The sequence below is a fragment of the Pseudoliparis swirei genome, chromosome 22, assembly GCF_029220125.1.
Source record: "Pseudoliparis swirei isolate HS2019 ecotype Mariana Trench chromosome 22, NWPU_hadal_v1, whole genome shotgun sequence".
NCBI classification, from domain to species: domain Eukaryota; kingdom Metazoa; phylum Chordata; class Actinopteri; order Perciformes; family Liparidae; genus Pseudoliparis; species Pseudoliparis swirei.
Genome location: NC_079409.1, coordinates 11,757,051 through 11,778,719, shown reverse-complemented (window position 1 = coordinate 11,778,719; position 21,669 = coordinate 11,757,051). Strand labels below are relative to the sequence as shown.

The following is a 21,669-nucleotide window of genomic DNA, read 5'->3' as shown; positions in this document are numbered from 1 at the left end:
TAGCCTAAGAATTTGCAGATGCATAGATTTGGCAAAGGCAGATATAAATCTAGGAGAGGGAATTGTATCCATCTATTTCTTTATTGGCCTAAAAAAAGCCACAATTGAAAAGAATGTTGGCTAAAAATACTGAAGTCAGCCTGAAAAATGTCCGACTATGCAAAACGTAAGCTCACCCCAGGTCCCTAAAACCTAGAGAGTCCCAGAAAGAAGCTTAGGCTGTACTTTTATCTGAGGAGTATGGTATACAGACACATCCATGCTTCATTCTTTCTGTGTTCACTGTAACTGGGAGCCGCATATCCCAGAGTAACAAATCGCTCATATATGAAGGCATGCATGTAAAAAGAAATCACTTCATCCTCTTGTCGTCAAAACCAAAATGCAACGTTATTTTGACTAACAAAATGCAGGCAGCTACAAAGCGGCGTGGTTGGAGAGGGCTGAGAAGTGGCAGCACCTGGCCTCGAGGACTGGACAGGGAATGAGAGAATGTGTAGGTTGCAGAGGAGCAACAGTTTGATGAAGAGTAGGAGGTGGTCGAGAATAATATGTTTGTGAAAGATTCAAAAGTACAAGGGTCAGCCATATTTGTATTAGAAGTGTTTAGAAGTTAAAACAGTAAAATAAACCCAAAAGTGTTTCACAAGGTGTCCTTTGGGTGTTTATTGAATAACAAATGCGATAAGAAAATGTTTTTGTTGAGGTTTATTGTTTCTGTGCATCAAAACAACAGCAGCACCCTCTTTTTTGTTGTTGTCTAACTTTGATTTAGTCACTGCATGCAGGCAGGTATTTAAAGAGCTTAAAGCAGAATTGATAGCCGCACTGAATCTAACGACTTGGAAGGTACGTAGCGTATCAGAATCAGACATTTTTGTTGAAACATAACTCGTCCACAGTGACAGGTGTCCTACCCTAAATAAAGCTCAAACTTGATTAACAACATGCAAGTTGTGCTAACCCGAAGGATGTTTCTGGGCGCATATCAATTTTTTTTAAAAGTAACTCTTGGCTGTGTCTCTTCCCTCTGTCTCCTTCTATCTCATGTTTACCTCTGAAACCGAGAGCTGCGTTCAGTGTTGACGTTGAGCACAAAGGGCACCCTAATCCCGGACTGAATATGCATGACGCGCCGCACTGCTGCGTGTTGATAGTTTCAGCACCACGTTGGTGGACAGCGCCATACACCGAGGCTCAGCTGCAGCCTCGGAGCTGCTCTCTGACGGCACCCGGCGCACTTTGACAGGCCGAGCGGGAGAAAGACCCTTTTATCTGTAATCAAATTGGCTCCGAGGTTGCAACTGAGTTGGGTTTCCTTTCCCCTGACGATACGGAGACCTTGTAAAAGCATGGCGCTTTTACTTTGATGCCCTTAATAAGGGGGTGAGGGGGGGAGCCCATAAAACGAGAGAGTGAAAGATTGGCACATTGTCGATGGCTCACTTACAGATATTCTTAAATCACAGTGAGACAAGCCGTGTAAATAAAGTGCACCACGTGTTCTACTCATCGGGAAGATGAGAAAGAGAGGACGTAACTAAAATAAAAGAGAGAAATTGAAGAGATGGGGGAGGGAGAGGGGGTAATTCGGAGTTACTCAAGCACAAAAGTAATTCCCCCATCCCCTGTCCCAGACCCACGCAGCACGGGCTGCATACAGGCTATAGAGCAGAGAGAGAGAGAGAGAGAGAGAGAGAGAGAGAGAGAGAGAGAGAGAGAGAGAGTTTCTTCTTTAAAGGGAATCTGAACCACTTCAGCCTGCGCTGCTCTGGATGGATGTACCGTATCTCACACCTCGCACCGTCGACATTCCATTCACAGGACAGGTGATGTTAACTAATAGTGAGCAGAGGAAAAGAGAACGGGTCAGATGGTTTCCCTTTCTTTCTTCTTCGACGTGCATGAAGAGGAAGCGCACCTGAGTGCCTGTCCCCCCTTTCTTTACTGAGAACTCCATTTGGGCTGCTGCTGCTGCTTGGCTGAGGCTGCACACACTATACAGACTGAACCAGTGCATTGGTAAGAAGAGAGAGGGGGAGGGGGGGGGCAGAGATTGGTTGGATTTGATTCCTCCTTTGGTAATCCACAGGCGCTCATTCATCTTTTTAAATCCGACCGACGACAGCATGCCGAGCGCAGGCTGAAGCAGCGGAACTCGGTCAGTGACTTCCAGTCTCTCACTTTTTCTGTCCCTCTCTTTTTGTCTATTTTTGTTAATAGTTTTCACATACATCGCATAATCAGGTCTTCACCTTCTCATCTTGTCTCCCTTTTTGAATGCAGCCACAGACTTTCCAACACAGGACCGGAGTGAGAAGTCCGCGTCAAACCTGCCCGGTTGCGCCCTCACCTGCATTCACGCGAGACCCGACTTTGGCGACCTTTGGGACACTGCTGACACCCAGGATCCGTGCCAGGAAAGAGGCACGCGCCGTAGATGTGCTCAAAGCCCCGGGACGCCGCTGGGATGCCGTGCAGCGCGTGTTATTATCTGGTTATCAGCTCCACACACCTGAGTAATGGCCACTTTCGGCGCGTCAAGGGGGTCTTCAGAGGACCACTGTGTCCAACCGCAACCAGTGATTCACCGGTAGGAGAACAAGCAGAATACCCTAAGTGTGTGTGTATGTGCGCGGAGGGGGGGGGGGGGGGGGCGTGTGTGTTTGGGTGTCACTTTTTCCACTTTTGGAACTATTTCATCCTGGGTTAGAAAAATGGTGGAAACGTCCTCACAAGTACAGTGAAGTGTCTCTAGAAGTGTATACCATGTGTGCCGTAGAAGACATGGAGACCCAGTGGCACATCTGAGGAGGAGGATGTTTTCCTTTTTCTATTTTAGAGCCCCACAAACCAGATTTGTGTTTGTCGAGGACAGTTAGACATGACTATTTTAAACAGAAGATCAATTGGGTATCCAACCATGAAGCCATTGTCTCCTCTCTTGCGGCTGTGGGAATTAAAGGAATCAAATTACATTAGTGCTTTCAGGAGGAGATGAGTTGCCCAGCTGAAAATAGCACTAATTACCTGGGGAGTATTTGTTAGGTGTGTGTGTGTGTGTGTGTGTGTGTGTGTGTGTGTGTGTGTGTGTGTGTGTGTGTGTGTGTGTGTGTGTGTGTGTGTGTGTGTGTGATGACCTGCCAACAACTTGCCGACCTTTCCCTGATGCCCTGGGTCTTATTTGTAAATGTTGCAGAGACCAAGAAAGAGTGTGTGAAAGAAAGAGAGAGAGAGAGAGAGAGAGAGAAAGAGAGAGAATCAAAGAAGATAACAGTACATGTAACTATGTACATGATATTTTGGATTTTGTGTGTGCGTGTATGCCTGTGTGTGTGTGTGTGTGTGTGTGTGTGTGTGTTTTATAGATTTAGGAGCTGCTTGGAGGGTCTCTGGTAATCACACATTATTCATGAGCTCTTAATGTGAGACGAGACAAACTGGCGGCGCTGATGACAAGTTTGATGAGAAAGGAGGAAAGGAGCAGCTGGTCTGTGTGTGTGAACGTGTCGATGTAAGTGTGTGTGCGTGTTCATACTCAAGTCATTACCAGTCTGTCATGTTCGGCCCGCGCTCACGATGTAATGGGAATGAGTGAACAGTGTGGAGCAGACATAGTCAGAGATGTGCAAACTTTTACACACACACAAACATGCACAGATGGACTAAGCATCTCGTTAAAGAGATAATTACTGCACACAATCCATATACAGTAGGCATTCATCTTAATTTCCAGAAATTAGGGCTCCTCTTTTAAATGATCTGTCTCTGAGCCCATTCATCTGCTTGTAGTTAAGTTAAGTCATGTCTCGGGAACAAGATTCCTCAGAGGAAGTCTAATTTGGATGCTCTTGAAGTGTACTGACATGCAGCACATCTACATATTTGGACTGATGAATGCATTTGTCTTTTTTTCAGGCAGTTGCGATTTTTTTTCTCTTTTTTGCATGTTATGAACATTTATTGGAAGCGACTTGACAATTGTTTGATGTGCAACACGCCTTTTTAATTCTGTCTTCTCAGTCAGGGATGAGGCTTAACCCTTGTGTTGCCTTAGGGTCATTTTGACCCGAATCAATATTACACCCTCCCCCCGCCTTTGGGTCATTTTGACCCGATTCAATGTTTCACCCTCCTGTTACCTTTATATTTACTAACATATTTTACCCTTTGGGTTCAATTTGACGCCAGCAATTAAAACCTCCAGAAAATTATTAGAATTAATATTGTTTTCCAAGTTTAAGTGTGAGGCACTTTATGTTTGTTTGTTGACTACCGAAAGAACACCGACATTAAACATTGAATGGGGTCAAATTAATCCTAAGGCGGGATGTATATTGATTCGGTCAAATGGTTAAGACAACATACTTTTTGAGTGCAGACCAAGATCTGTCAGTAGCTATACTATATAATTATTTATGGTGTCATATATCATCAGATGTCGACTTGAAACAATTAGTCAATTAATCAATATGTGGATTGACAGAAAGTAAATTGGCAACTGTTTTGATAATGTTACGATCTCAGACACTTAGGAAGTAGGACCCAATTGCACGACCCGGGAGACAGAGATAAAGTATTTGTAAGTACTTTATTTTTCGGTTCTGCAGTGAACAAAATGAAAGCGCTCACGTAGTGAGGGATCAAAAACTTTTCAAGAGCACAACATAACCCGACCTGATCATGGCAAAAGACCAGACGAACTGACAAGGAACACTGGGAGACAGGGGAATTTAAGCACCTGGTAACAAGACACAGGTGGGACCAATCAGGGGCGGGGCTGACACTGATGAGCATAGGAGACAGGTGTGATGACAGGTGAAAACAATCAGGAAGCCTGGAATGAGAGAAAGCGAACATAAATGACATGAACCTCTCTAGCATATCTGTCGGTGCACAACAGTACCCTCTAGGGCCAACTCCTGATGGCCCAGGCTGATTGTAAAAGTCGTGGATAAGAGTCTTGTCTACGATAAATGAAGCAGCTATCCAGCTTCTAGCCTCAGGACCGTAACCCTTCCAGTCTACCAGGAATTGTTTGCCCTCCCTATTACGGACCTCCAGTAGCTTACGGACCTTGTAGCGTCACCTTCAAAGAACTGGGGCGGTGGAGGGCTTGGAGGCGGGAACAAGTGTGCTCTCACACACCGGCTTGATTTACTAACGTGAAACGTTGGGTGCACTCTCAAGGTCCTGGGAGTTGCAAGCGTCGACGCCGGGTTGATGACTCTGGACACTGGAAACGGACCCACAAATCTCGGAGCCAGTTTCCTTGAGGCGACATGGAGTGGTAAGTCTTTGGTAGAGAGCCAAACCTGTTGGCCTGGACTGTAGGAGGAGCGACCCTGCGATGAACGTCCGCAACAGCCTTCATCCGAGCTGAACTTCGGAGAAGAGACTGGCGAGCACCAGCCCAAACTCTGCGACAACGTCTGATCATGGCATGTGCCGATGGAACCATCACCTCTTCCTCGTTGTTAGGGAAAAGTGGAGGCTGGAAACCATTGACACAATGGAATGGAGAGAGACCTGTGGCCGCCGTCGGAAGGGTATTGTGGGCAACCTCGACCCATGTGAGGTGGTCACTCCAGGTGGTCTGGTTCGGGAGGCGAGACAACGTGCGTAGTCTCTAGTTCTTGGTTCAGACGCCCGACTGTCCATTTGACTGAGGGTGATATCCTGATGACAGGCTGACGGTGGCACCTATGAGTCGACAAAACTCTTTCCAGAAGGCGGAAATGAATTGTGGACCCTGTCGGAAACAATGTCATTAGGGAATCCATGGATCCTGAATACGTGATTCATCATGACCTCTGCGGTGACTTTGGCAGAGGGAAGCTTGGTCAATGGGATGAAGTGAGCCATCTTTGAAAATCGATCAACCACTGTTAGAACCGTAGTCTTGCCTCTGGATGAGGGAAATCCTGTCACAAAATCCATCGAAATGTGTGACCAAGGACGATGGGGAATCGGCAGCGGCTGGAGCAAGCCCATCTTAACTTGAGATGAGGTCTTATTACACGCACACACCGGACAAGCCGCTACATACTCGGCCACATTTTTCTTCATGGATGGCCACCAGAACCGTTGTTGAATCCTGAACATTGTTCTTGCTACTCCCGGATGGCACGAAAGCACAGATGAGTGAGCCCAGTGGATGACCTTGGAGTGAAGAGCCTCAGGAACAAACAGCAGATTGTTGGGACACTCGCTAGGCGCTGGATTCATGACATTTGCCTCTTTAACGTCTGACTCCACTTGCCAGGAAAAGGCTCCGATCACCCGGTTAAGTGGAAGGATGGTCTTGGGCTCTACCGCAAGTGGTTCGGGATCGTAAAGGCGAGACAAAGCATCGGGTTTTGATTCTGAGACCCGGGACGAAAAGAGAGTGTGAAGTTGAATCTACTAAAGAAAAGTGTCCACCTGGCCTGACGGGAGTTGAGACGCTTAGCCTTTCTTATATATTCTAGATTCTTGTGATCTGTCCAGACTAATAACGGTTGCTCTGCACCCTCTAGCCAGTGTCTCCATTCCTCGAGGGCAGCTTTTACAGCTAACAATTCCTTGTTTCCCACGTCATAATTCCGCTCTGCCGTTGTCAACTTTCGCGACAGGTAAGCACATGGATGCATCTTGTTGTCTTCTGCAGAACGTTGAGACAGTACTCCTCCAATTCCCTCATTGGAAGCATCCACCTCGACCATAAACTGGCGCTGGGGATCTGGAATGGTGAGTATGGGAGCTGAGGTGAATCTATCTCTGAGAAGTTTGAAAGCAAGATCCGCCTGGGGGGTCCACTTGAAGGAACCTTAGGAGAAGTCAGAACATGCAGAGGAGCAGCAACAGAACTGAAATTCTAATAAACTTCCTATAGAAGTTAGCAAATCCTAGGAACTGCTGAACCTTTTTCCTGGAGTCTGGTGTGGGCCACTGGGATACTGCACTGACTTTCGCAGGATCCATTTGGATATGATTAGGTGAGACTATGTATCCTAAGAAAGACACCTCTTCTGTGTGGAACTCGCACTTCTCTGCCTTGACATATAGCTGATTATCCAGTAGTTTCTGCAAAACTTGGCGGACATGGTTAACATGAGATTTAGCGTCTGGGGAGAAAATCAGTATGTCATCCAGATACACAAACACTGAAATATTCAAGAATTCCCAAAACCTCATTCACAAAAGCTTGAAAAACAGCCGGTGCATTGCACAGTCCAAAAGGCATTACCAAGTACTCATAGTGACCATTCTGAGTGTTGAATCCAGTCTTCCACTCATCCCCTTGTTTTATTCTAACCAAGTGATATGCATTTCTTAAATCCAACTTGGTGAATATCTTGGCCGTTTGAAGCAGTTCAAAAGCAGATGACATGAGTGGCAGAGGATAGCGGTTCTTCACCGTAATGTCATTTAGTGGACTGTAGTCTATGCAAGGTCTCAGAGACCCGTCTTTCTTTCCCACAAAAAAGAATCCCGCTCCGGCTGGAGACGATGAAGGACGGATAATCCCTGATTTGAGTGAAGAGGAGATGTATTCATCCATTGCTGTTCTCTCAGGTCTCGAAATCGAGTAAAGTCTCCCCTTGGGAATGGGGCTCCCGGTAAGAGATCAATGGGACAGTCAAAATCTCGGTGAGGAGGTAGCGACAAGGCTTTAGACTTGTTAAACGCTTCTGTTAAATCATGGTAACAGGAAGGTACCTTGTGTAGATCAGGATAGTCAGGGTGATCTATAATGATCCTACTAGAGTCTGTTGGTGCATTAACAGGTTGCGAAAGTTTACACCTGCCCTTACAATCCTCTCCCCATTCCTTAACTTTCCCTGAAGGCCAGTCTATGTGAGGATTGTGGATCTTCAGCCAAGGAAACCTCAAAATAATCGGGTGCTGAGTCGACTCAAAAATATGAAATTGCATGCTCTCGGTATGGTCCTTATTTATAGTAATCCGTATGGGCTCAGTGCAATGGGTAACTGTGAACAACAAGCGGCCGTCTAAGGCACTGGCACTAACAGGATGAGATAGCGGGACAGTGTTTATTTTTAGCTGTTTGACTAGGCCCCAGTCTATAAGGCTTTCGTCAGCCCCTGAGTCTATTAACACACCCTGGTCAATGGTCTGATTGTTAATACAAATGTCTACCTGAGTAACAGGTCGAGGAGGGAAGTCTGCGGAAACTTGCTCACCAGCGCCTCCTTTTGACTGGTGAGCACGATCTTTTCCCGGCATGAAGCGAGTTGATGACCCGGCTGGCCGCAGTAGAAACAGCAACCCTCCGTACGGCGCTGCCTCTCCTCCAGAGAAAGCCTGGTTCTTCCAAGCTGCATGGGTTCACCGGAGTCATTCGGAAGTGTAGTCCTCTGATGGTCCGGTAACATGAGCTGGAAATCCTCCGCTGGCGGCGCGACCCTCCGAGGCGAATTCTGGAAGCTGGGAATAACATCTCGGTTGCGTCGACGCTCCTCTCTCTTTCGAAGACGGTTATCGATCCGGATGGCCACAGCGATAAGGGATTCCAGATCCCGGGGTGTCTCCAGTGGAGCCAGCTGGTCCTTTATCGGTTCCGAAAGTCCTGTCATGAAGGCGTCACGAAGAGCCGGAACATTCCATCCGCTGTCCGCTGCTGCTGTACGAAACTCGATGGCATAATCAACCACCTGACGGTTGAGCTGACGTATTTGAAACAGTCTTCTGCTGGCCTCCGTAGCAGGCGATGAGTGGTCAAAAATGCGTCTCATAGTCTCTATGAAATCGGCCAATGAGTAACATAGTTCGGTGTCTCTAGACCATTCTGCAGTAGCCCAGGCTGCAGCTCTTCCCGTTAAATGAGACACAATAAACGCCACTTTACCATGCTCAGATAAAAAGCTGCTGGGTTGTGTTGAAAATGCAGATCACACTGTACCAGAAAGGCTCTGCAATTGAAGAGTCTCCGGAAAATCTCTCCGGAAGAGCCAGCCGTAACGGGGAGGAAACAGCCTGACCTGGGTCGTCAGCTGGAGTATTGACAGGCAAATTCTCAGCTGTGGATGACGTCACCGGAGGAGCCGTCTGTTGATGAGTGCAAACACTAACCATTTGGGCAACCAGTTGTTGCATCTGTGTAGATAATTCTTCCTGAACCCCGCCTGGCGTCCTCTCAGCTCTTGTATTTCGGCTGACTTTGTCCAGTTTTTCCTCGTGATGAAAAATCGTCACGCCCTGTACCGACAGAGCGGCGTGAAGCGTTCTTGGGTCGGCTGGGTCCATAATGTGGTCAGTTCGTTCTGTTACGATCTCAGACACTTAGGAAGTAGGACCCAATTGCACGACCGGAGACAGAGATAAAGTATTTGTAAGTACTTTATTTTTCGGTTCTGCAGTGAACAAAATGAAAGCGCTCACGTAGTGAGGATCAAAACTTTTCAAGAGCACAACATAACCCGACCTGATCATGGCAAAAGACCAGACGAACTGACAAGGAACACTGGGAGACAGGGGAATTTAAGCACCTGGTAACAAGACACAGGTGGGACCAATCAGGGGCGGGGCTGACACTGATGAGCATAGGAGACAGGTGTGATGACAGGTGAAAACAATCAGGAAGCCTGGAATGAGAGAAAGCGAACATAAATGACATGAACCTCTCTAGCATATCTGTCGGTGCACAACAGATAACTTTAGTCATTTTGAACTGAATAGAAATGTTTACTGTTGATCAGACCAAACTAACAATTTGAAGGCTATGAAATCTGTGCAATTATGACGTACAACACAAGTAACAGTGAAGAAGAAGATTCCCTCTCAACTAAAATGTCCTGATTTGAACATTCAGTGTACTGAAGTGTCCCCGATCAAAACATTGGAGCCATATCCTCAAACTTCCATGTGGACAAAGCCAAGTAAAAATAGAAATGTTGAGTTCATATTATTCTCTTCAAGCTGAGGGATTCCAGTTATATCTGTCATTCGTGGTGGGAAGGACATCACTTACCTCCATGTCCTAACTAATGTAGATAAGTGTGCGGAAGTTTTCAGTGATGGAAAATGCTGCGTGAGGAGGAATGGAAGGTCGAAAGAAAAGAGATGTGCTTTCAGATGTATCCATATTAGTTGAGACATGACCAATTTATGGGCCTGTCAGCGTGATGAACGGTCATCGCTTGTGGTCAAGTTTAGTTCAAAAGTGACCTCTTGTGTTAGGAGGAAAAACAAGTCCGTCAGCAGAGAGCGGCTGAGTGTAACACACCTCTCCAAGACATGCCGAGCTACATCTTTTGCACCTGTCCGTTCCGTTGTCGAGGCTGCAAGCCAGCACAACAGCTACTGCTCTTTGATTTAGCTCAGTGGAGTACAAAGGATAGCTCAACTGGGATTTGTCAGTGGTAACTTTGTGTGTCTTCACTTTGATAAGGCATTGCAGCATTAACACTACACTGAGTGCTTGTGAGTGGAAGAGAAAGAAAAGCCGTCTAGACACACGGCAACCTTTTCCCTTCCTCCGTTACAAATCCTCTCGTGTTTGTCAAGAGTTCTGTGCTTTTACGTTGAGTTAGCTTCCCCGTGGTATGTCTAGATTTTGATCAGCACTCGTTTATCATCACTCATTAGTTATTGTGATGGGTGTCTCGTTTGGTCTAAAGTTTGGTTCCCATATGTGTTTTTTGTGCTTAATCATCATTGGTGAGTCATTCTTCAAATTCTCATTAATACTTCAAAGCTTTTTTTCTTTCCTGTCAGCATGGAGGAAGGGCAGGGGGGGAGAGACAGAAGTCTGTGTGCAAAGAGGAGAGGGGCTGCCCTTCATTCAAAATGATCCAAACGGATACTTACCCTCCGTGTTTTTAGCTGTCTCTTGTCCAAAATATCCGTCAATCCCATTCCCTCATTTCTCTGTCGAATTGTATCACCGTATTTGTGTGTGTGTGTGTGTGTGTGTGCGTGTGTGTGTGTGTGTGTGCATAATTCCACTGGAGACCACTTTGATGTATATTTCACTGCCGTTATAGAGAACAGATGAATCGTTGGCTGTACCGCACAGTGTCTTGTGAGTGTGAATAGGTCTGCGCGTATGTGTGTGTGTGTGTGTGTGTGTGTGTGTGTGTGTGACTCTGCGTTCGCACCCTCATGTTTTCATTGATTCCGCAGGGAGCTGAACAGTGTTTATGTAAATGAGGTGGCATTTAAACATATGCCCCGAACAATTATCTTGAAACAAATATTTAGCTGCACAAAAACAGCGCCATGTTAGGAGTGAGTCAAGTACTTAGCTACGAATATGAAGCCATCATGAGGGGACAGAGGTGAGACGAGTCAACTGGCTCGCCATTTGCCGTGCCAGTTTTCTCATGGGTGTGTGCATCTTAGTGCGCAGTTAATGATGATGATAATAATAAGTGAAACAGACTCAGTACTAAAGAACTCCCTGGGGATGATTATGCTGGTTATAGCATTATTATATAGACATTTATGAAGTTCGGCAAATGTCAGAAAGAAAGATATTTGTTAAATGTGAGTTAAAAGGCGGTGGTTATACAAACATAAAGCAGCTATACAGTTCGTGAGTCTTGCATCGACAGAAAAGCTATTAAGTCATGACCCCTAATGCTGCTGCAGTCACTCATTCATACAGTGTATCCACGCACTCACACACACACACACACACACACACACACACACACACACACACACACACACACACATCAATGCAGCCATCAGGCCCAAGTGGAGCAGTTTGAGAGTGAGCAGGTGAGTGCTGCTGAATACTAAAGTCCTGTATGACTGGACCATTCCTGCTGACCACTGCAAAGTGCTCCCAGTGATCACTGTTAATGTCCTTCATCACAGTTTACACTCAACACTCTGGAGAGAGAGTGTGTGTTGGGGAGAAAAGTGGATAATTGGGACAGATGGATGAGATAGGATGACGAGAAAGAGGAGGGTAGCGAGGTAGAGTCAGACAGTTGGCATCGATTGTAACACTCTCTTAAGCCTTTATTGACATTTCATTTAGCAAATGAATTCATTAGTGCTTCATAGCATAATAACCTCTACTTGATAACCAGGATGCTTCCCCAGAGGATGTCTCCCACACACATACACACCTCTGTTTATTTTTCTTTTAGCTCGCGAGTTCCATCCCTGTCTGTTTGTGCTGCACTGTGTAATTTTTAAATGAACCGTATTTTGAGGGGACACAACCTGCCAGCCTCTCAACAGCAGCGCGCCCTCAGAATGATGGAGAAAGTGTGAGATGTCCAGGCCAAGCACCTTCATCTCTGCCTCTCTCTGCGTGTCTTTGTGCTTCTGCTCCAGTGGGCTGGCCAGCTGCATCGTGCATGTTCACCTCTAAGATGGAGATGATCTTTATTCAATTTACTGACGACTGAGTTATTATTTATTTGTGTGTCTTTGACCTGCTCTTTCGAAATGCACACTCATGCACACACACACACATACACACAAACACACCACACACCACACACACATGTCTAAAACGTATCCAAAAGCTGTTTACAAATTACATAAAGGATTATGTTTACCCAGAGGCCTTGTGTTTGTACACATTTACAGGCATCCCATGAACTGATGGTGCTGTTAGACTAAAGTTGCTGCTTTATGAACTGGAAGTATTTATTTATTTATGTATTTATGTAATATCTGAAAGGTAAAAAATCGTCTGTATGGATGTCTGATGTGCCGAGCTGACCTGCTGATTTCTGTGTGGGTGTGAGCATGTTTGGAGGGTATCGTGTGGGCTGAGAGTTTTTTTGCTAATAGTTTGTCTGTCTTTGTTGCTATATTCATCATGAGGTTAGCAAACATCTGTAAAGTGCACTTTCTGGTGTTAGATGTACAGTATGTTATGAGTGACACACACGTTTTACTGCACGCACACACAAACACACACACACACACACACACACACACACACACGGACACCACAGATGGCCAACCCCTCATTTTGTATCTTACCTTGGGACAGCTGTTTGTCTGTGTGGTCATTAGTGATCGCAGCATCAGATAATTACCTGGAGACACACCAGCAAATAAATACACACACACACACACACACACTTACATACAATTAGTGAGTGTTTGATAATTGTAGGATCTTTGATGAACCATCTGGATCACCAGCAGAGGTAGAAGCTGACAGACACGCTCGAAATAAAATTTTAAAAAGCGTAGAAAGTGAGACGACAGTTGAAGAGATGAAAGTGTTTTTGTTTCATAGACATTAGCATGTCATGTCTCATTCAAGGTTTGCTCTTATTCTCCTCCCTTATACGCTATCACTGCCTTTTGTCTTCTTAAAAAAAAAAGCTATCATGTTTGCTTCTCTGTGTCTTCTCCATTCCATTTCTCTAGGCGATACCTTTGCTCCAATCTCTTCTTCCTGAAACTCTTTTTTATCTCTCTCCTATTGCTTTTCGTCTCATCTCATCCAGCCCATTCATTTTTTAGCAGGTCAAGGGTTCAACCATTTATGCCTTTAAATCTTAATGTGTGTGTTTGTGTGTGTGTGTGTGGGGGGGGGGGGGGGGCGTGTGTGTGTCTGTGTGTGTGTGTGTGTGTGTGTACAGTATTGGAGTTTTTATGTGTAGGCTATGGGATTAATATTGGAGTAGCAATATTGCTGAAAACTCCTTGAAGGAATGGAAGAAAAGAGAGGGTGTGCTTTATATTACTGGTCAGTATTTCTGTTATTAAATAACCCCCATTTTACTTTGCTTTATTTCTGCGGCTCTATATGGATTCATGCTTTCATGTACTGTAGGAGCATATGTGTGACACAAGTATAGCTCCATTAACACATAGTGTATATATGCCTGCATGCACGTGGGTGTGCACGTCACACATATTTGCACCTGTGTGCTTGAATGGCTGCTTGTGACTCCACCACTGACACACCGGGCCGGGGTTAAGAGCAGCTCAGACAAATTAATTATCTCTTCTCTGGAGGAGAGAGGACTCACCGAAATAGAGGCTGCAAACAACAAGCTACTCGCGGTTGAGCAGAAGCCCAGGAATAACTCCCGGCCTAGCAGAGAGCAAAGGGCCTCCTTCCTAGAAAAAACAACTTTCATTTCATTCTCAGCTTGACGTTCAGATCATATTGTTTTCCACTTTTCATGTGAATAAAATTCGAGCAGGCACGGTGCATTTACAGATCAATGTGGCAGAGGAATTTTAATGCATATGAACAAGTTTCACTTCCCTGAAATCGTTGACATGTCAGGGCTTACATGGTTTGCACAGAAAAGGCTGTTCTGGTGTATCGTGCACCAACGCACTAACATAGAAAGATTCAATTCATAGCCTGAATTAGGAGAACAGAGAGATTGACATAATGATTTACGGGATCTAACGTGTGTGTACATTGGTCATTTGAACGTTAAAAATCTATTTAGGATGTCTGCCGTCTGGACATTGTCTTTATTGTCAGTGGTGCTTTGTTGAATCTCGAGTTGAGGCTTTCATGATTCTGCCGTCTCAGCAGAATTACCCCTATTATATTACCCCTGACCTTTTCACAGTTCCCCTCTGACATCTGACTGGTCAAGTAGTCCAATAAAAATAGTTTTATTGAACTATTACCATATTATATATCTGTGTATCTGGGAATATATTGCTTGTATGTGTGCACATAAATCACAGTATCATAGAGTAGAATGCCCTTGTCCATACACACATGTAAGAAAGTGCACAAGCAGGACAAATATGGATGTAGGATTATAATAACGCTATTTGTTCATGCTGGTGTACGCTCATGTTTATTTATCAAAGCAGATAGGAGCTACTAGGACATTCCAGTAGCACAGGGTCGGTCATGCATCAGTAACAATGCATCACATTATATCAGACTTACCTCCACCAGCAGCCACGATGCAGACACTAATAATTCATGGCGTTTGCTTCAACCAGCCTTCACATCAGCCACGATGCTGAGAACAACCAACCACAATTATCACGATCAGCAGCATTCTTGTGCTTAGCAGATTGGAGGAGCCAAGCGCTCAGCTTCCCGCTCTGCACAAATGTCCTGGCTGCGCGCCGCAAGGATGGCAGGATCACAGTGGTCTGCAAGCAGCCTCCCGCTACCAGCCACCAGGCCTTGGCTTCCTCCTTTATATGGGCCTGTTTCTGTATGTATATTTGGTGCCATTGTGCTTGCACATTTCTGCACGAGTCTGCTTCGGGGCCTTCTTCCCCTTGCTGTGAGGTATATTCTTATCCTGTGGTACGGGATTAGTCACAACACTGAATGAGGAAGACATAGAAACAGCAGCAGGGAAAGAGAGTAAGAGGAGAGAAGAGGAGAGGAAACCCCATAAAGATGAGAGGAAACGTGTGGGTGGACTGTGTGAGTGCATGTGTGCCTGCACGCCATGGGTATTCACCATAAAAGCCAGAGGCAAGAAGTAAACACAAACTCTACAAGATCTCCTTCTCTCTGCCTCTGTTAGTTTCTCTCTCTGTCATTACTCCTGTTTCACTCTCTTCTCTCTCCAAATGTAAAGTGAGCTTTGTGTTTGTGGGTGTTTGATTTACTGATATGCAAAACGTGTCTCCTGTGTTGTCGGAAAACAAGTGTAATGTGAGGTCCGGAGGATGTGGAACATATTGTCTTTCATCTCTGAATGCGCAGGTGTTGCAGCTGCTTAGGTCTTGTTGTGAATAGCATGAGCCCCGTTCTAAATTATGTATCGCAGCGTGAGTTAACTTCTCTTCCATTTTTGAAAGAGATGTTTTTTGGAAATGAAGAAAAGCTTGAGCCATGCACTTCACAGAGCAAACCAAAATCAATAAACGTTGTGTGTTTGCCTGCATGTGGGTGGGTGTTTTTGTTTATGTGTGAGCGTGTGAAAAATAGCAGCGTGTGATTTATGTAAATGAGTGTCATCGGCCGAGGAGGAGGCAGATTTCCCTGGCCTGATGAGTGGCTTAATGATTCATCAGCCTGGCTGAGGCAGGCATCAATAATGGATGACAGAGTGGGTCATGCAGGATTGCTCGCCCCTTGATTAAAGTGCTCCACAGCTAAATGCCTCACTTCCTCCCTCTTCCCCCTCTACCATCTGCCGGCATAAATGCAGAAATGTCCTGTACTCTCACACCCCTCTCACACACACACACACATTTGCACACATGGTCACACACACCTCCTCCTTGACCTCTTCACAGACGTATGTCATCTCACCTCTCACATGCTTAATAAACTCTCATCCCTTCTTCATCTCCGAACTCTGCTTATTTGGTCTTAATCCAATCACGGCGCGTGAAAGAGGAAGAGAAAGGGGTAGAGAGAGGCAACGAGAGAGCAGGAGAGGTGGGAAAGAAGACAAACAAGCGTGGGAGAGAAAAAAGAGTAAGACACAATTTAATGCTTTATAAATTGTCTGTACGAAAATATAACCTTTCTCTCTGGAGATAAGACCGCAACATAAATGTTCTTTTCCTCCTCTCCAAACACAGAGCGCAGGGAGTCGCTGTCTTTCTGTCTCTCTCTTTAAGCTGTATGGGGGTGTTGGTGTGACAGGACAAATCTCTGTCTATTAGGAGACATAAACCTCTAAACCCCAAGCTACACAGCCATACATACTAATGCAACCATTCAGAGGGCTGGATAGAAGTTGGGAACGATAGCGAGGACACACTGAAAAAAGGAGATCTGGAGAGCAGAGAGATTGAGCGAGGGAGAGCATGATGAAGCAGAGAGAGTCTTGGTGGGATTTCAATCCCCGGCCAGCACAGGGTCTTAACTGCTACACAATCTTTGAGTACAGCAAACCCAGCTTCAACAAAGTCGGACTGACGTGCACGACAGAGTGGTGTTCAGTGTGTGGTGTGTGTGTGTGTGTGTGTGTGTGTGTGTCTCCACTGTTTGAGTGTGGTGGGGTTGAACCCAACAGTTCATTCCAGCCTTCCCGTCTGTGGCATCATTAATTTGACATCAATGCACTCACACTCTAATGTGCCAGAGAAAACATCACTCATTATTATTGGCCACACTCGTGTTTTGCCCTGATAACACCAATGAACCACACACAGCGAACATGCACACGCACACATACACACACACAAATGCTCACCCAATCATAAATGCCTGAAAGACAGCAATCATTTCTCCATTCAGCGACAGCAGAAACCAATCGCTCCCGCTCAGCCATCCTCGCTCCCCTCATCTGTGAGTTGGTGGAATTTAGCCGAGCGTTAAGAGTGAAGCGTGTAATCTACGATCACATTAATCCTGTTCTTTAAATCTGTCTCTCCACAAACTGATTACCTTCATCTTCTAAACTTGTCATTCACTCTAATCTGTATTATCAAACTCAGATTACAGACCCAGTCTCATCACTTCAACAGATACAGACACGATCCTTATTGAGGCTTTCAATCAGCTGTCGTGTCTGGACTGGTCTTGTGTGCGTGTGCGTGGGAGTGTGTGTGTGTGTGTGCGTTTGTGTGGGAGTGTGTGTGTCCCAATTTAGCTACATTGTATATATCCATGTATCCATGCTGAGTATTCTATTGTGTCTCCAATTTAAATGTCAAGAGTGTATGGTCCTGATAATTAAATTTTTCTGGAACGCATTTAAACGTGGAGATGACATTTAGCCAGAGGGGGAGCAGCCTGACGGGCACACAGATGGAAGGAAACATTGTTACCTGGACTCTCGACTATGTGGCTCTATAATATTTTCGTGGTCTTTATTTAGTTTAAATTCCTTTGTGTGTATGTTATCAGTTATCTCGAGATTTGCTTCGGTAGCTCTGTTTGTGGTGTTTTTACTTGTCTAATGTTATTCGATTATGTTTAGTCCATTTCCTGTTTTATTTTTGTTGCGCTCTCTCCTCACGAGTCATGCTTAGTTTTACTTCCTGTCTCTTTGTCGCCTCTTTGATTATCCACACCTGTCCTCAATTAGGCTACTCACCTGCCCCTGACGTTGCTATCAGTCCTCCCTGTTAACGTGTCCCTGTTTTCGCTGCCATATTGTCTGTGTTCACCACTTCCACCCCTGTTCAACCCCCAACCGCTACACATACACCTGACACAGGCTTGTAATGTAGAGAGAGGAACTATGTTTTAAAAAGTGCAAAGAAATTATTTATGACCACGGTGGAAAAATACCTCAAATAATTGGAGTGAGAAGGGAAGAGCGGGGGAAGATCAGCTTTCACCAATCTTGCCCTCCGAGACTCTTCCTATGTAATCTTTAAGCAGTGCAAAGTTCACCTCACTATTCTTTATGCCCACAGTCCTTTCTCTCCCTGTAATTGTTTTATAATGTTCTCCTTAACGTGCATTGAGAGAAAAAGAAAGGAAATCTTCGCCTTTTAGAGAAACAAATGCAAGCCCCTGAAGAGCACTGTGAGTGAGTGGTATGATCATAAAAATGCACTTAAATTCACTGAGGACACCACAGTTTGTAGAACAACTGGGTATTTTAGGAATATCTATGCACGCTTTCATGCATTTTTGCTTCTGCCTTGATCCCACCCAACACAAAATGTATCCACAAAACGGCTGGAAAATAAACTATGGGTCACGTTTGTTCAAGTGGAGAAAATGTTTTAAGATGTCCTTCTTCTTTTGTTGCCCAAGAGCTAGATGCTCTGCCCCGGTGAATCCGTGTAGCTTGTCTTGCATGAGCCAGAGGCTGAACTCCATTGTATTCAGGAAATGAACACAGGGAGATTGAGAGAGAGGAGGGGGAGGATGTTGAGAGATGGGTAGATTTTAAATGTGGCACCGAATGGAATTGATCAATGATACAGCGCATGAATAACTCTGTGATAATAAGGGAGCCATGTCGAGTAAGGAGGAGGCAGAGAGAACAAAGACAGTGAGGGACAGATATTTGGCCTTGCATGGTGATGGACGGAGAATTAATTTTGATAGATTTCTGGTGATCCTTTGATCCTAGATTCATGACTCCAACAGGAGAGCCATGCGACCTGTTCATGCCACAAGCTTCCTGCTGTTGCCCCAGACGTAAGCAGTAGGCTACAGTTATGACCTTGTGTGGGTTTTTTCTCTCATTATTTTTCTCCCTCTTGTATGTTTGGATGTTATATGTAACCTGTTATGCCTTATTAGTGTTACCTGTAGCTTTCTTTTTTTCGAGCAAACATGTTGGTGTTCAAATCTATCAGCATCATTGATGCCTACGGTTGTATTTCGAATACACAGTAAAATTGGCAATTTTGTCAATTTAACACTTAAAGAGTACATTTTAACACTCAGCCAGTGAACATATGGTCCCGTATCTTTGTTAAAGTAACACTAAACATAGTGTTAACATTTCAGAGGTTATTATATTGAACACCATTTCAAGTATGAAATTATCAATAACACTACAAGTGTTACACTCTCAGTGTAGAACATTAACTTTATCCAGAATTGCAATAACACTATGTTCAGTGTTACTTTACATTTCCTTTCCCTGACACTTTTAAGGACTTAGAATCATGTTACATTCATACACCATAGACACAGATACAGGCAGCAACTCGGGGTTGAGTGTCTTGCATCGACCAGGGCGGGTATTGAACCACCAACCCCCTGATTGAATGCCGGAGCTGCTAACCACTGACCCACAGCGGCTCTTTAACGCAGAGTAGAGAGGGACCACATGTTTACTGCCAATTTTACTGTGCAGCTTTTGACCCAGTCACGTTAGCCATCTGCAATTCGATATTTAAGACACAAAATCATCTCGAGTGTAAGTTGAACTCAGTAGAGAGTTATTCTAAAATGTTGCTTCTGCTGAAATATCAACATTTGATATAAAAAAAGTGATTTAGATGAATTCTTTCTCAAATTAAAATGCGCGCAATGAAACAATTTGAAAGGAGAAGGAGGGGGCGGAGCTTTCCAGAGTAATAGTGAACATTGTCATCAACACTGGCCATTTTACTCTTGCTCCAGTTGTTATCACTCTGACAATCTATTCACTTTAACACTGTATATTTTACACAAACATGTTTAACTCTGAATATTTACACCAACACTGGGGGCTATTTATTCCTGCTATTGTTGGAATAATAATAATAATACTTTAACACTGGGGAATTTACTGTGCACTTACTCTGCAGCCTGTAAATATTTAGACAGTGACATTGATCCTGTTTTTTGGGGGGGGGGGGGGGGTGCTTTGGCGTATAAGATTGACTACAAGGTTAAATTGCTGACTTTAGAGTTAGTGAAAGTGATCTTCTCGTATTTTAGAGGTTTTCTTAGGTACAAACACAATTTACAAGTGGTTCAGACCTGTCGTAGGAGGCATGTGCAATTAGTCTGCTGTTAACTAAAATTAGTTTTTTACTAATGGATTGTGTATTTCATTACTTTGGAGTCATTTGCACTAATAGAGTAAATTACACTTAATTATTGAAATGTTTCTGTTTCTTTTGATATAATTCAAAATTGGCTATTGTATAACACGATAGTATCAGTATGAATATTTCAAGCTGCAACATTTTTTAAATGATGTAGTAATTAAAGTTTAATTTGTCTTTGAATATAATAAGGTAATTGAGAAATTTAATCAGTTGCGTCATGGGAAACGAGCTTCTGTTGAATGCCTTAGTGAGTCAGGCTCCTAGAAGGGAGCGTCCTAATATTTGCAGAGACAGATGGCTGTTCTTTCACATGAGGGTTTATAAGATGTTGTCATGGGAAATATCTCCATTAAAAAGACTGCAACATCACGTATTATTTCAGCCATTTTCATAATAAACTATTTTGTCTTAATTCCATCGACAATATGACCCTCAGATGTCACACCATTAACAGCGCTCGTTACTTTCTCCCATTACGTTGTTTTAAGTATGTTATAAAGTATTGTTTTTTATCTCTGAAAGCAGGACCAACATATCGAAACTTGTAAAGTTATCTTTTATTCTACCGGTATATATATATATATATATATATATTTAAATGATATGAATATATAAATATATATTAGAATAAAAGATAACTTTACAAGTTTGGATATGTTGGTCCTGCTTTCAGAGATTAAAAACAATACTTTACAACATACTTAAAACAACGTAATGGGAGAAAGTAGCTGTTATATATATATATATATATAAAGGTCGTAGGTTCGATCCCTGTTCTCCCCATTAGTTGCAAGTCAAAGTGTCCTTGAGCAAGACACTGAACCCCCAGTTGCTCCACGGATGCATCACTGCAGCCCACTGCTTCATAAAAAATAAGGATGGGTTAAATGCAGAGAATACATTTTGTTGCCTGTGTACCTGTACTCTGTGCAATGACAATAGATTGAATCCAATCCAATATCATTTAAATAGATAGATAGATAGATAGATAGATAGATAGAAAGAACGAAAGCACATCTGTTACAACTCTTGGGTTTAAGAATCAGATCCCGGGAGAAGCACTCCTCATTTCAACGAAGAAACAAAGGGCACAGGACAAATTTGCAAATATAATCCCTTCATCATTTATTCAGCTTGTTTGTTCTGCATGCTGCTCAACTTGAAAAGGTCAGGTGGAGACAAAACATTTGGTTATATTTTGAGCAAGACACAATGAAAAAACAACCGCTGGTGATTCATATGTTCAGAGGCCGTTGCTTAAAATAGCACACAGTTTATGAGTCACGTCAAACCTGATCATTGGAGTACAGTTTGTACTAGTCGATGTACGTGGTGGTA

General features: G+C 44.1%; 1 protein-coding gene across 2 annotated transcripts in view; it reads left to right on the top strand.

Moving 5' to 3' along the window:
* Positions 1–1,803: 1,803 nt before the first annotated feature.
* Positions 1,804–21,669, top strand: part of LOC130213527 (G patch domain-containing protein 8) — a 34,124-nt gene continuing 14,258 nt past the window's right edge. Inside the window, exons 1-3 of one of the 2 annotated variants that reach the window (XM_056445247.1) lie at positions 1,804–2,022; positions 2,093–2,161; positions 2,287–2,593. In XM_056445247.1, the coding sequence (XP_056301222.1) occupies positions 2,441–2,593 (153 nt within the window). In that variant the 5' untranslated portion in view covers positions 1,804–2,022; positions 2,093–2,161; positions 2,287–2,440. Of the gene's footprint in view, positions 2,023–2,073; positions 2,162–2,286; positions 2,594–21,669 lie in introns of those variants that run through there. The other variant, XM_056445248.1, reaches the window with a different exon arrangement.